General features: G+C 43.1%; 1 protein-coding gene across 1 annotated transcript in view; it reads left to right on the top strand.

Annotated features, from left to right (window-relative positions):
- The window catches only part of Dner (delta/notch like EGF repeat containing), a 303919-nt gene that overhangs the window by 202150 nt on the left and 87386 nt on the right, over window positions 1-14383 (top strand). Inside the window, exon 7 of the mRNA XM_005361514.3 lies at window positions 14070-14183. Coding sequence (XP_005361571.1) covers window positions 14070-14183 — 114 coding nt within the window. The remainder of the gene's footprint in view (window positions 1-14069; window positions 14184-14383) is intronic.

Here is a 14383-nt window from a genome sequence, read left to right on the forward strand (position 1 = left end):
CTTGATTTTTTTTTTAGCCTCTAGCTCTACCAGCATGATGCTGTGGGCGTTCACTGGTTCCCCAGAGTCAGACACATTGCTTCAGCAGCCTGAGTGGACTAAGACAGCCCAAAAGGTCCCAAGTAGGAACTTGCATGGAGTGTACATGAAGCAGGAGTGGAGAGCATGAGAGTCAGGGGTGAAAGGTGAATCTCAGACAGAATGCGCCAGCTCACAGGGACAGGCAAGGATCTTATCCCAAAGATGACGGAAGCCTTTGTTGGCCAACTGCAGGGGGCTATGTGATGCCCCTCTTGGAAAGATCAGTCTGGAACTGAGGAAAGAATGACCAGAAGGTACCCTAAGAAGATGGCCAGGAGACTATTGGCCATCCAGGCAGCTTGTCTGGGCCATGAACACAGCTGGCCTGCTACCTGTAGAGCTGGTGAGAGGCTTTGCCTGGAAATTATTTGAGGGTAGAGCTGATGATGCTTTCTGGCAAGTTAAATAGAAAATATGATTGCAGTGAGAAATTGTAGATGCCTTCAATTTTTAAATGGTATCAGCTTATTGAGTGAGATACCATTCATATACTATTGAAATATATAATAGAGGTTGTTTTTTAAAGTATGTTCAGGATTGGGTAATGTTGGGGACCATCCTCGACAAATATATTACTTGACAGGGTAGGTGCATGGGGATCCAAAAAGTAAGTAGAGAATACAAAGATGTGAGTAAAAATAATAAAACAGAAACAGGATAGTATTGGGAGGGAGTTCCAGTGAACACTGAAATCACCCACTTTTATATACTTCCATATACTTTTATACCCAATACAAAAGGGGGGGAGGCAACAAAAGACTTCTTTAACATGATACAAAGGAGAACTCAATTAATTGCTTCAACACTTTGAGACATCAAGTCATTAGCATTCTGTTGTTTAGGCAGTGAACCCACAACTAGACCAAGTATCTTTAAGGCAGCCACTCCCCAGATAACCTCCTAATACAAAAGAAGGAGCAGGATTATGCCTGTATATCCTGACCATTTGTCAGGGTGGAGTGGATCTACCTGTATGGGCCACCTTAATGTCAAAAGAACCAAGTAACCACATCCTGGGTCAGGGTGTGTAGCCCTGGTTGTTGTTATCAATTTTTAGCAACTTTTAAACTCTCTGACCATTTGACAAGGTAAAACTAGGTTCACATTTTTGGGCTTCCACAGGGTAATTATTATTACAATAAATTTTAGGACGTTTCATCACCTCAAAATAGGCATTCATCAACTGATTTAACTACTCCCCCAACCTCTAGCCTTAGGCAACTTTCTCCCTCATAGATTTGCCTACTCTAGACATCTCTTATAAATTCAGTTATATGATAGCTATTGTTTATAAGCAGCTTTTTCCATTGAGTACAATGCTTCCATGGCTCATCCACACATGATGTAGATGGGTACCACTTTCTTTATAACGGCCCAGTCAATTTCTCCTGAGTAGACACACCATGTTTTGGTCATCCACTCCTGCCCTTATGGCTGCAGGCTATTGTGGAAAATACTTCTGTGTTCTTTCCAAGTCTTTCTGTACCATCTCATGTTTCATTTTGGTTCCTTTCCTCTTCTCTACTGTATCCCATGTCCCTCTTCATCTTTCCTGCTGCTTATCTGCTAGGCTCCCAGTTCTCTGTCTGAAACCTGCCCCCTTATACTGTTAAGAATGCTGCAAACCTGATGAAGGTTAATATTCAGGAGGATGCCTATATGTTTGTCTTTGGATTCACCTTCGGACCCACATTGGAGCACCGGACAGAAATCTCAAGGTCCAAATCAGGAGCAGAAGGAGAGGGAGCACGAGCAAGGAACTCAGGACCACGAGGGGTGCACCCACATACTGAGACAATGGGGATGTTCTATCGGGAACTCACCAAGGCCAGCTGGCCTGGGTCTGAAAAAGCCTGGGATAAAACCGGACTTGCTGAACATAGCAGACAATGAGGATTACTGAGAACTCAAGAACAATGGCAATAGGTTTTTGATCCTACTGCATGTACTGGCTTTGGGGGAGCCTAGGCAGTTTGGATGCTCACCTTACTAAACCTGGATGGAGGTGGGGGTTCCTTGGACTTCCCACAGGGCAGGGAACCCTGATTGCTCTTCGGGCTGAGGGGGGGGACTTAATTGGGGGAGGGGGAGGGAAATGGGAGGCGGTGGCGGGGAAGAGACAGAAATCTTTAATAAATAAATAAATTAAAAAAAAGAAAAAAAAGAAAATATGGCAAGAAACAAGCCAAGCTAATTTGGGGCAATTATAAGAAAAAAAAAAAAAGAATGCTGCAAACCATCCTGCTTCTCTGTGTTCAGCTTCTCTCATCCTATCTTCCTCTACTTTCTCTTGATCTCTAATTCCCTGTCTTCGTCCTTTCTCCTCCCCTCTCTCCGGTCACTGGTACACATTGATCCACTTGGTGATTACCTAAATGAAATCACCTGCTTGCTCACATCACATCATGGAGCTGCTTCTCCAAGGTCAACCATCAGTGATATCTCCTTCGTCTTCTCTCTGTCCGCAGCGCTTATCTCTTTAGAAGCATTTTTGTGTAGTTTGCAGAGCTGTTCTGCTTCTGTTCTCCTGAGTTCTCACAAGATCTCGCCCCCCCCCCCTTTTTTGTTTTAGCCATTCTCCTGGGCCTTTGCTAGCAATTTCTCATTTGGAGCTGTCACCACAAGGATGACTTCCAGACCCCCCTTCCAGTCTGGCCTCTCACCTCGGCTCTGGCAGCATCATTGGACTTGGCATTGATTCATCTGCTCGCGGCTGCCACCGCTGTCTCCCTCATTGCTCAGGCTGGATGCTGGACCTTGATGGTTCTGCCTTTCTATCATTTATCCCTGGACACTCACCAGTTCACCTTATTTACGATGGTTCCCTATCTGACTCTTTCTTCCTTTTCCACCACTACGGCCATGATTCAAGCTGCTGTCATCTGCTGCCTGAGCAATGGGGGAAGCCTCTGCCTCCCTGCATTCCATCTTGCTTTGTTCGCTATTGCTGGTGATACTTGGGAAGCCCAGGCCTGGGGCTAAAGAGATGCCCTAGAGTGAGAAGGGCAGACCCAGGGCCCAGGTGATGTTGTTTTCATGACCTTGGGGAAATAAAGCTTTGTTTGCACTATGTCTCTATCTAAAGTAGGGTTGAAGGTTGGTAGTCAATGGCCACAGTTCAGAGGATACCTGTGGCATGCTCAGAAAGGTATGTGCCTGGTATGCAGTCAGCATTCGAAAGTGCCAGCTGCCACCTCTGTTGCCAAATCTGAAGCAAAGCCTATAGCTCTGAACAGAGCTCTGCCACTGCTTCCTTCAGCCAGAACTTGGACTTCATTTCTCTGTAGTTCCCGTACTGGTCCATGGGCAATTCTCAGGACGTTCTCTTTCCTCTCCTAAGGCAGGAGAGCGCCATTTTGGCCTGAGGAAGAGGAAAGTTCCAGTGGCTAACCACTTTGCTTTTCTGATCTTCAGCTTGAACGCCAATGTCTGTCTCTGGGTTTTTTTTTATTATTTGTGCTACAACTCAGACATAGGTTCTTTCTGTGTAGAAACCCTTTGTTAGCTGGCCAGTGACTACACTGGTATTCAGGATCTACATGCAGTTCCAAGTCTTCCTGAGGGTGGGCTTTTAGACATAAATAAAAAAAAAAAAACAAGAAAAAAACCCAAAGCACATCTTGGGTTGACACACCTCACTAAGAACAGTTAGACAGAAGCAGAAGTGCTGCAAGTCAATGATCTTGTACCCTGTAAAGATTAGTAAAATGCTGATTGGCCTGTAGCCGGGCAGGAAGTATAGGCAGGGTGACCAAAATAGGAGAATTCTGGGAAGAGGAAAGGCTCAGTCTGCAGTCATCACCCAGATGCAGAGGAAGCAAGATGAGGATGTCTCATTGATAAAAGGTACCAAGTCACATGGCTAACACAGACAAGAATTATGGACTAATTTAAGATATAAGAGTCAGTTAAGAAGCTTGAGCTAATAGGCCAACCAGTTTATAATTAACGTAGGCCTGTGTATTTCTTTGGGACTGCGGGACTGGGTGAGACAGAAACCTCTGTCAACACAGAACTTCAGAAGCTAAGAAGTAAGGTTAGTACATTTAGGGACTTTCCCAGATCTATGGACTTTGGTGGATTAGGTCTTCGCTCTCCTTTGGTAGGTGTTGCTGCCTATGTCCTGGGTTCCAAGACCTGAATGGCACTTCTACCATGGCATCATTTGTGCCAAGGTCTGGGGACCTGTTGTGCTTTGTTTTTTATTTTTCCCTTCAATAATCTGAAGTACATGTACAAATTTTAAATGAACAACATTAATATTTTATATTAAAAGAATGTTTGCTGGTCACTTCCCTCTTCAGTAGATACATCATGTCAGAGTAACCTAGAAGAATTCCTTTTGTTTTTTAATTTTTATATTTATGTTTTGAGAGTGGTGTATGTGTGTCTTTGTGTGTGCATGTGTGTGTACATGTATTTGTCATGGATGTGTAGAGATCAGAGGACATCTCAGGTGTCAGCATCATCTTCCACCTTGTTTGAGGCAGAGTGTCTTGGTGTTAGCCACTGTGCATACATGACTTGTTTGCTCTTGAGCTCCTGGAAATTCTCCCATTTCCACATCCCATCTCACAGCAGGAACATAGGATTATAGATACGTACCACCTCACCTGGCTTTATGGGTCCTGGAGAATCTGAACTCTTCATACTTGTTCAGCAAGTGGTTTACCAGCTGAGCCATCTCTTAATGGTTCTCTGGGCTTAGGTCTCTGGGCCTGCCTGTGTTTTCTGCCTTGGCAAAGAAAGAAAGGATGCTCATGCTCACTGGCCAGATGTTCCCAGGTGATGTTAAGGCTGGTCACACTTCAAGAGCCACTGTTTTAAATTGCCTATAAAGAACTGGAACTCAAATGATGATAGCTAGGCACATTGAAAATCCACTGCACTATTGAAATCCACAAACCCTTCCTTCATTCACAAATTACAGAAATACACTAGTACCTAGGCACAATGCAAGCTGCTGCAGATTTAAAGGTACATTTAATAGACATTGTATCTGCTGCTTAGAGTTGCTCTCACTCTGTAAAAGGAGCTGCGGGCTGTGTTCCTGCCACCCAGCTCCCGGCCCCCTGGCTAGCTTATGCCCCAAAATAACAACACACAAACTGTATTCATATAAACACTGCTTGGCCCTTTTCTATTAATGTGTGTAGCACCACTAGGTGGTGACTTACCAGGGAGATTCTAGCCTATGTCCATCTTGGGTCGGAGCTTCATCGCATCTGCCTCAGAGAGGAGAGCTATGGAGTCTGAGCTCACTTCCTCTTCCTCCCAGCATTCTGTTCTGTTTACTCCACCCACCTATGTTCTAACCTATCAGGCCAAGCAGTTTCATTATTAATTACCCAATGAAAGCAACAGATTGATATGACACTCCCACATCATCACTCAATGACCTGAGACCTACGCATCTTTATCCTCATTTTGACCATGGTGGGCATGAATGTTATCAAGACTTGGATGAGTCTACTCAGCTTACCACCGTGAACCTTTGGTTTCCCTAACCATATCCTTTCTGCTCTCTGTACCTCCTGCATACCTGGGTATTGGGTGTATTTGCTTTCTTTTAAACCTTGAGATTAAGATTTCTTTCATTTCTGATGAATGCCAAGCTTTCTTTTATGCTTTTATTCATACCACACATTTCCATTTTACTTTTATGTTACTAGTTTGCCTTTCGTGAGCCATCTATATCTTTCTTTCTTTCCCTTTGGTTTTTAACTTAGGTTTACATTTACCCAGAAATGTTTGGTTTTTCTCTCTTTTTCTGAATAATTTCTGCCTTCCCACATTGAGATTTCACGCACCAGGATGGAATAGCTCGATGGCACACAGATTCCTGCTATCTACCTATTGTTCAGTGTGTGGTATTAGGTGCTGCATGTCATCTCTGCTGCCATGGCTGAGGCTCTGGTACCAGCTGCTCAGATCCCAGAGGGTAAGATCTGAGCTGGTGAGCTCTCTTGGTGGCATGAGGCTTTCCGTTCAAGGCCAACAGCTTCGCTCCACTGCGCAGGCTAGATTATAAAAAGGCTGGCTGCACTAAAAATAGCTCTCACTTTGATTCCCACTTTGGAAGCTTTCAGAACAGAGCTCCAAAGAAACAATTAGATTCTCCCTCCCTGAGCTAAAGCAGCAAGGGGAATGCTTTTCCTTTCAGTAGAAGAATCATGCAATAAACGTCTTACGTACAAACATTTGTGCTGGGAAGGGTGGAAAATGTTTTATATCCGATATATCAGTTTTTTTTATCAGATATAGCTGATAAATTGCTTTTGAAATAGTCTGGCTCATTTAGGGAACTCTTCTTACATGCATGTGATTCATCCTTGATCTCTGATAGATTTCTATTTTAAGGGTCAGGTAGTGCAGTTAAGATGACAGGTGGGTAGGGAAGGTAGATTTTGTTATTTTGTCAGAAGTCAAAAGATACTGTTTAGTTTTGTCTCAGTCCTTCTAACACTGAATGGGAAAAGTCATTCTTTTTCCATATGCCACTAAATTTTAAGATGCATTATATACCAAAATATAAAATATTATAAAATCATGTTTTCCAAAGATATATTAAATACCATGTAGTTTGTTAACACCTGGTGGTAATTTGAAAGAAAATGCCCCCCCAAACGGAGTAGCACTACTAGGAGGTATGGCATTGGTGGAGTAGGTGTGGCCTTGTTGGAAGAGGTGTGTCACTGTGGGGGTGAGCTTTGAGGTCTCTTTTGCTTGAAATTTGCTCAGTGTGACACACAGACTACTTCCTGCACGTTGTAGGACTCTCAGCTCCTTCTCCAGCACCATGTCTGCCTGCACGCTGCCGTGTCCCACCATGATGACAATGAACAGAATCACTGAACTTTAGGCCAGCCACCCCATTAAATGGTGTCCTTTATAAGAGTTGCTGTGGTCATGGTGTCTCTTCACAGCAATAGAAACTCCAACTAAGACACCCGGTGAATGATTTGTAGTCATCTGATGCTTTCCTTAAATGCACCTGGTATTTCTGCCGTGAACAGGCTCTCTGCCAGGGCCCATTTCCTGTCAAATGCTCGATGGCTCACCTAACATTACTTATGCTCACACCCCTAAAAAAGCACCGATGCTCAGGCTAGAGTGTCCCTGGGTGTTGCACGCATTTCTGAAGCCATCCATGTGTGTCCCCGTGTCAGTTATTTTCCTTAGTCTTTGTTAAACAAGAATTTTTCTGAAGAGCAGATAGGCTGGGCAGTGGTGGTGCACACCTTTAATCCCAGAACTCAGGAGGCATAGGCAGGTGGATATCTGTGAGTTCCAGAACAGCCAAGGAGCCAGGACTATTACACAGAGAAACCCTGTTTTTAAAAAAAAAAAAAAAGGCAAGGAAAGAAAAAAAGCAACCCTGTGATTCCCAGGCAGTCTTTTCAAGCTGCCCATTTTGAACCAATTACTTTATTCTGAACATCCCAATGCTAAATTCTTTAGTAACTTGCAGTTTTTAGAGTCAAACATGTATTTTCAAATGGTCTCTGAAGGTACGCTTAGAATTCCGATTATTCAAAGTGCTTTGAACATCCTCTCTCTGGTTCAGAAAGGACCGGTTCTGTGCAATGGAAGGAGGAGGGGCTGGTATGGAAAGAGTAACTTTCAGTTAGGAAGGATAGCATCCCTCTGACTAGGCTTTCAAGCCTCCGCATTGGCGTCATTTTGGACCAGGTAGTTCTTTATGGTGGAGACTGCCTAATTTACAGAATGTCTGGCCGTACTCTGTATCCACTAGATGTCAGTGGCATCCTAGGGACTGGTCTTTGAACAGTGTCACCAGACATACCAGTTGACCCTGGGGAGAGTCAGCCCGGTTGAGAACCACTCACTTGAGGGATCTAACCTGAACTCTTGAGCCAAAAAAAGGAGATGAGTTCTGTTTCAGCTATGTTAATTTTCCATGTTGCAGGGAGCCCTTGGATGAAGTTGGAGAAGCAAGACTGAAGTTCAGAAGTGAGCTAGCTTAATTTTCTGCTCATTCCAGACTGACTGAATGGGGAGGGGCCTCTGAGCAGGATAATTTGTCATTACAATTTCCCAAATTGGGGTTGCAATTTGTAAAGAGCAGGGTGATTTTTGGTAGTGCTTGTCTTAGTCATTGTTCTATTGCTGTGAAGAGACGCAATGACTCAAGTAACTCTCCTTTTTAAATAAAAAGCGTTTAACTGGGGGCTTGCTTACAGTTTCAGAGTTTAGTTCATTACCATCATGACCGGGAGCAGGCAGACATGGTGCCAAAGCAGTACAGTAGCTGAGAGCTTTACATTCTGATCCACAGGCAGCAGGCAAAGAAGTGATCCAGGGCCTGGTATGGACCCATCCCCAGGGATACCACCTCTTCCAACAAGGACAGGACTCCTCCAACAAGAGCACATCTCCTTCAACAAGCCCAGACCTCCTAATCCTCTAACAGGTTACCTGGGGACCAATCATGCAAATGTATGAGCCTACAGGGGACATTCTCATTCAAATTACTGCAGTGTATTTTGTGAGATAACCATTTTTTTTTTTAAAAAGGCAAAAACAAATAAGCAAACAAAACCCCCCCATCTTTGTGTTTATTTCCAGGCCCATTAGGAGAAAGAGTGGAAAACATGCTTCATCCATCTGTTTTCTGGTCGTTGTTGCTTTAGGATAGGAAGACATCTTAGTTAGAAGATGCGATGAGTTTAGGAAAATACATTAAGTGGAATGGTTCATTCTTTGAGCAATTATTTGTGCTGGGAAATGTTTTAAGTTATGAGGGTCTAGAGATTAATAAGACAAAGTCCTGATTCTCACCGAGTTGGAATGCATGTAAAAGGCAAACCAACTTCTGTCCTTTAGATAGATGGACTTAGAAGTGAACAATTGAGAGTCTTATCAGGTAAGGGCAAGTAAAGAGCTGGAGCATGGATTCAGGGGATAAAGTCCGCTCTTTGGCTCTTATAGGTGAGGAAGAAATAAATACATGGATACGGTGACCAGTAGGGACATGCATCTTGTTCAAGAGTCAAGGAGGACCAGAGCACTGGGTCCTGCCTAGTGATTTCTGGGCAGGGTAGCCCCAAAAGAATGCAGAGGCCAAGTGAATAGCCATGTAGAGTCACCTGGGTTGGCATCTCAGATGTTCCAGAATGGCTTGTGTGCCAGAGAAGACAATCAGAAATTGTCTTTTGTGGGACAACAAAATGGATTAGTGGGTAAGGGCACTTGCTGTCAAGCCTGATGACGTGGGTTCCATCCTCAAGACCCACATGTTGGAAAGGAGAGGACTGACTCCCACAAATTATCTTCTGGTCCTCCCATTCACTGCTGCATATGTGTGAACAGATAGACAGACAGACACACACACAGATTTAAAAAAAATTAAAAAAGAAAGGAGTTTTCCTTTGTGTTTATTCGCCAGGGAGAATTAAATTTTAATAGCGATTTCTGAGATCTGTTTAACATCTCAAAGTGATCTAACAACCTCATATTTCAATTTCCTTTGTGTTTATTCGCCAGGGAGAATTAAATTTTAATAGCGATTTCTGAGGTCTGTTTAACATCTCAAAGTGATCTAACAACCTCATATTTCAATTTAAATTTCATTAGCTAAAAAAAAAATTACCCAATTTAACATTGTGATTGGAATCATGTCTGATAGGTTCTCTCAGACACCATCCACACCTCTTCAGTTGTGATGTATGTAATCTCAGCATTCCCATATGCCAGATTATCCTAACCCAATCCCAAAGGGATTGGACAGAACACCATAGATTGAAGAGAACGAGCCCTGTTTTTTCTGTGTTTGGTTTGTTTAGTTACTTTTCTCATGGCTACATCAAATACCTGACCAGAAGCAGCTTAAGGGAGGCAGGGCTTATTTGGCTCTCAGTTTGAGGGGTACAGTTTGTCCTGGAGGGAAGGCATGGCTATAGGTGGCCTTTCCACCTCTACAGTGGTAGAAGCTTTTAGATGGGTCTTTTAACCCCTTTACATCATGGTGGAAGACAACACAGAAAGCAGACAGGAAATGGAACTTGGATAATAAAGACTCCAAGGTCTTATTCTGGTGGTTACTTCCTACAGCAAGCAGAACTATTATCAAGAGACCAAGTGTTCAAACAGATGGGCTGATGAGGACATTTGATGTTCAAATCATAATACACTTCTACATCTTTCTGGGGTTAAAACTCCTACAAGTAAAAGAAAAGCTTTATTATAATTATTTATTCTAAGCTGTTTTCAGCTTTTGACTAGCATAAACTGGAGCTTGCAGATTCACAAAACCTGAGCAGCCATACAGGTCATGCCTTCCTTTTGGTCCTTTGCATCAACATGTGATTCTAAGCTCACAGTCTTCCAATGCCATGATTTCACAACTCACAGGCCTTGCTTTAAGAAACACCATCACTTCAGTCCTCTGATATTATTTGCAAACCTGACTAAGGTTGAAGCTAATTAGCTTCCTTCTATGCTTGACTGGATTGTGTGTGTGTGTTTGTGATGTACCCACGTGTACATGTTTGTAGGGTTGTATGTTCATGTGCACTTGTGTGTGGAAGCCAGAGTTCAATGTTGAGTATCTTCTTCAATTACTTCCACCCTGATTTCTGAGACATCTCTCACAGAATCTGGAGCTTACGAGTTTGTCTAGAGTTCCTGGCCAGAGACTTCTAGGGCTCCTTCTGTCTCTACTTTCCCAGCCTTAGGATTTCTGGGTACACACTACCAAGCCTGGATTTATGTACATATTGGAAGTCTGAATGGAGGTTTTCATGCTTGTGGGGGAAAAACACCTTTCTGATTAAGCCATCTCTTTGGCCCCTTACATGATTCTAGAGACAACTTCATTGCCTTTCTAGTTGATCCTCTACTCTGTTATATGGTTTATTTCTAAATCTTTGCTGTCTTATTTTTTTTGATCCTACAGATGGACTTTCATCCAGCTACTTCCTCTGCCTCCCCTAAAGTTGATTTCTAACTTTCATCAGTGATGTCTTTATTAAATGATAATCTTAAGTTCATGCTGCCCTTCTCTGGATAGGCCAGGGCTAGGTCTGTTATTTATTTATTTATTTTGAATAGTGCATTTTTCTTATATCTTTATCTGGTCCCAGGCTAGTGTGAATCTGACACTAAAGACTGAGTTGTTTGGTGAGTTTAAGAACAGAATGAGGCCAAGTGGTTGCTGCGTGGTGGTCATCAGGGAGGGTGGACAAAGAGGAGGAAGGCCAGGGCTAGACCATGTCTTACTTTTTAGTCACTGACTAGTTTTCTTCCAAACCCTTTGGGAAGGCATTGGAGGAGTCTATATGTAGGAATAGTAGTAGTTCAACTATTTCTCTGGTTAATTCTATGTGGATAATGGGTTGAAAGATAGCCAATGTAAAGTGATAGTCTGGGCAACGGTAGCTGGAGTCTTGAGAGACAGTGATGCCTGGGCCTAGAAGACAGGAAAGGTGTCACAAGGCTGTGTCAGCAATCTGGAAGGCTGGCCATAGTGCTTGTGGCCCTGTAGTCAGAAGGATCCCTGTCCACTGCTTCAGGAGAGGAGTTTTCACACTCGCCAACCCTTGTCTGTTTCTGTAGATGTTTTGCTGGAAACCAGTGAAGCTTTCCATTGCCCTGCAGTTTACAGGACGTAACAATCACACCTGTTTTGCATAGCTCTGTGCCTTTACATATATCTTCCACCATTGTTGGTTGACTACCCACTTGGGGGAGGCTGTGGAAGCAGCTAGTTAAGATAAAAGTCCATTGGTAGGATCAGAAAATAAAGACAGCAAAGATTTAGAAATAAACTGTGTAACAGAGTAGAGGATCAATTAGAAAGATCAATGATAAATTTTGGCTCCTCCATGATCAGCCTAGCATGGACAGGCATTGAAACCATTCTGCACACACAAGAATGGGTATCATCTACAATCACTAGGATGCTAGTGGTCGCTAGGATGCTAGTAATTATTAGGTATTTACAGTATTGCCAGGGATGCTCCATAGCCTATAACCTCATAATCCCAACCTCCCCTCTGTACCACATCACTCCCTCATGCCTCTATTATTGTTTCTCATTTGTAGGAATGCCGAGCCATAGATATGCCAGTAGACGCCTAGATTACAAGCCTATCCTTTTAGCCACAGTCTTTTAAATCATATTTTTCTGTTTCTTACACTTTCAAAATTCTGAAAGACTTTAAACCATAAAAGAAATGAAATAATGAGGTAGTGTTTTTACCCCAGACAAGAGCTCCCTCACTAGGGACCCACTTCTGACCTTGAAATAATAAAGCTGTTCTATCAGACTTTCTCAAACGATGGAGAACCTCCACAAGTGTCACCCACTCAATGCCGGCAGGATCCCCAAGTCTGAGGGTACAGGCAGGGGTCTACTCTCTGTCTCGGCTGCTTGGTGACTAAGCATAGCTGTGTTTAAGGGCGTGGGCCGCATGAGTTTGAATCCCTGGCAATTGTGTAAATGGCTTAATCTTTCTAATCCTCAGTTTCCTTATTTGTAAGAGAAGGGATGGGACAGGGGAGTGGTGTGTGTGATCAGATGAGCGTTGACCTCAGATGAAGAGGAATTCTCTCAGATATAAAAAACACATACCGTTTTAAGTCAAACGGCTCCTCACAGCATTCCCCTTGTAAGCATGCTGCCTTCCACTTTGCATCTAGAGCTTTCATTTGAAGCTACAGTCTTGCTGTGATGTCATACTGAAAGATTCCTTTTGGAATTCTGAAGTCACCTCTTGACTGGGTGTTGGCCTTTAAGCTCTCAGGCTGGTCTCCAGGCTGGTCTCTCATTCCCATCCCCGTGGATAACTAGAAATGCCTTGGCTTGGTTTGCAGTGAATGGGGAAGGGACTCAATGGGACATGCTAAAATAATCGCCTCCATTCACTGTCTGTAGTTCACACCCACTGGGCAGGCAATGCTGAGTTTTTCAAGTCTGAGCTGTGTGTGCTGGTGATGGCCCTTCAAAACCAATAATCCAGAAAGGCAAGTTTCCATGTTGTTCAGGACTCCATGGGAAACATATGAGATACTACTGTATAATGAAAATTGTGTAGAAAATATATCTGATTAAAATTTATAATGGGAATTTTCTCTAGACTACCAGTGATTCCATCACTCAAATATCACAGCCTAGAGCACCTTTTTTACTTTTTTATTTTATACCTTGTATTTTCCATATTTTTCCTGAAGCATTTCCCACTCTAAGGTGAGGACCATTTTAGTTTTAGTGTGCTGTTTTCATTAAACTTGCCTCTCTGGAGGACTATGTTTTCAAACTGAATTAAAAATCTGGGATTTATTTAAAGCCTCCAGGCTGCCCAAGGTGTTCTAGGAGATTTACAGCCTGATTTTCCCACCGCTTGTCTGGGATTATATCACTACCCCACAGGATCAGTTGGGGGGCTAGCTTCATGGAGAAGGGAGAGCTGGGTTTATGACTCAAAGAAGTATTAAGCATAATATATTAATGTGATTTTTGTTGTGTGCGCTGCAAACTCTTAGTCTTTAAAATGAGAGCACAGGGTACAGAGTTAACACAGGTGGCTTCTTTTGGGTCTAAATATTATCCACTAAAACTCTCTAATACCTCTGTATAGTGCGGTGTGGTGGTGACCCAGTGAAGTTAGCACTCATCTCAAGCCCAGGGCACCTTATGTCAGGGGGACACTGTCTTCTGGACAGTGCAATTCAACCTCAGCTTCTAAAGCTTCTGGTAATATAAAACTCAGAGCTAATGTGGGAGAAAACAATTTGAAAAGTGAATGAATTTTGAACCATAGCTCTAAGTTTATGGTGGTGGTTTCTGATTATAAAACTACAAGAGATCAAGGAGTGTCTGAGACACCTTTATGCAAGACTGCTGTTTCAAAGGGTGGATTCTGGCAGAGTCCCTCAGTTTGGGGGTTCAGTCCCTCAGTTTGTGGGTGGCTCTGGTGGTTTTGGAATATCAGGTCTTGGACAGCAGGCATCTTCTTTTTCTGCAGGTTATACTGGAGAGCTTTGCCAGACCAAGATCGATTACTGTGTCCTAGATCCTTGCAGAAATGGAGCCACGTGTGTGTCCAGCGTCAGTGGGTTCACCTGCCAGTGTCTGGAAGGTAAGACATCATCTAGTACTCTGGGAAAGGTTTTCATTTTCCTCTTTAAACCATAAATTCTTTTGGTCAATTTGGTACTTTTTGTTTCTAAACACTTCATATAAGAGAAACACACACACACACACACACACACACACACACACACACACACACACAGAGAGAGAGAGAGAGAGAGAGAGAGAGAGAGAGAGAGAGAGAGA

The sequence above is a fragment of the Microtus ochrogaster genome, linkage group LG4 (assembly GCF_000317375.1).
Source record: "Microtus ochrogaster isolate Prairie Vole_2 linkage group LG4, MicOch1.0, whole genome shotgun sequence".
In the NCBI taxonomy this organism is placed as follows: domain Eukaryota; kingdom Metazoa; phylum Chordata; class Mammalia; order Rodentia; family Cricetidae; genus Microtus; species Microtus ochrogaster.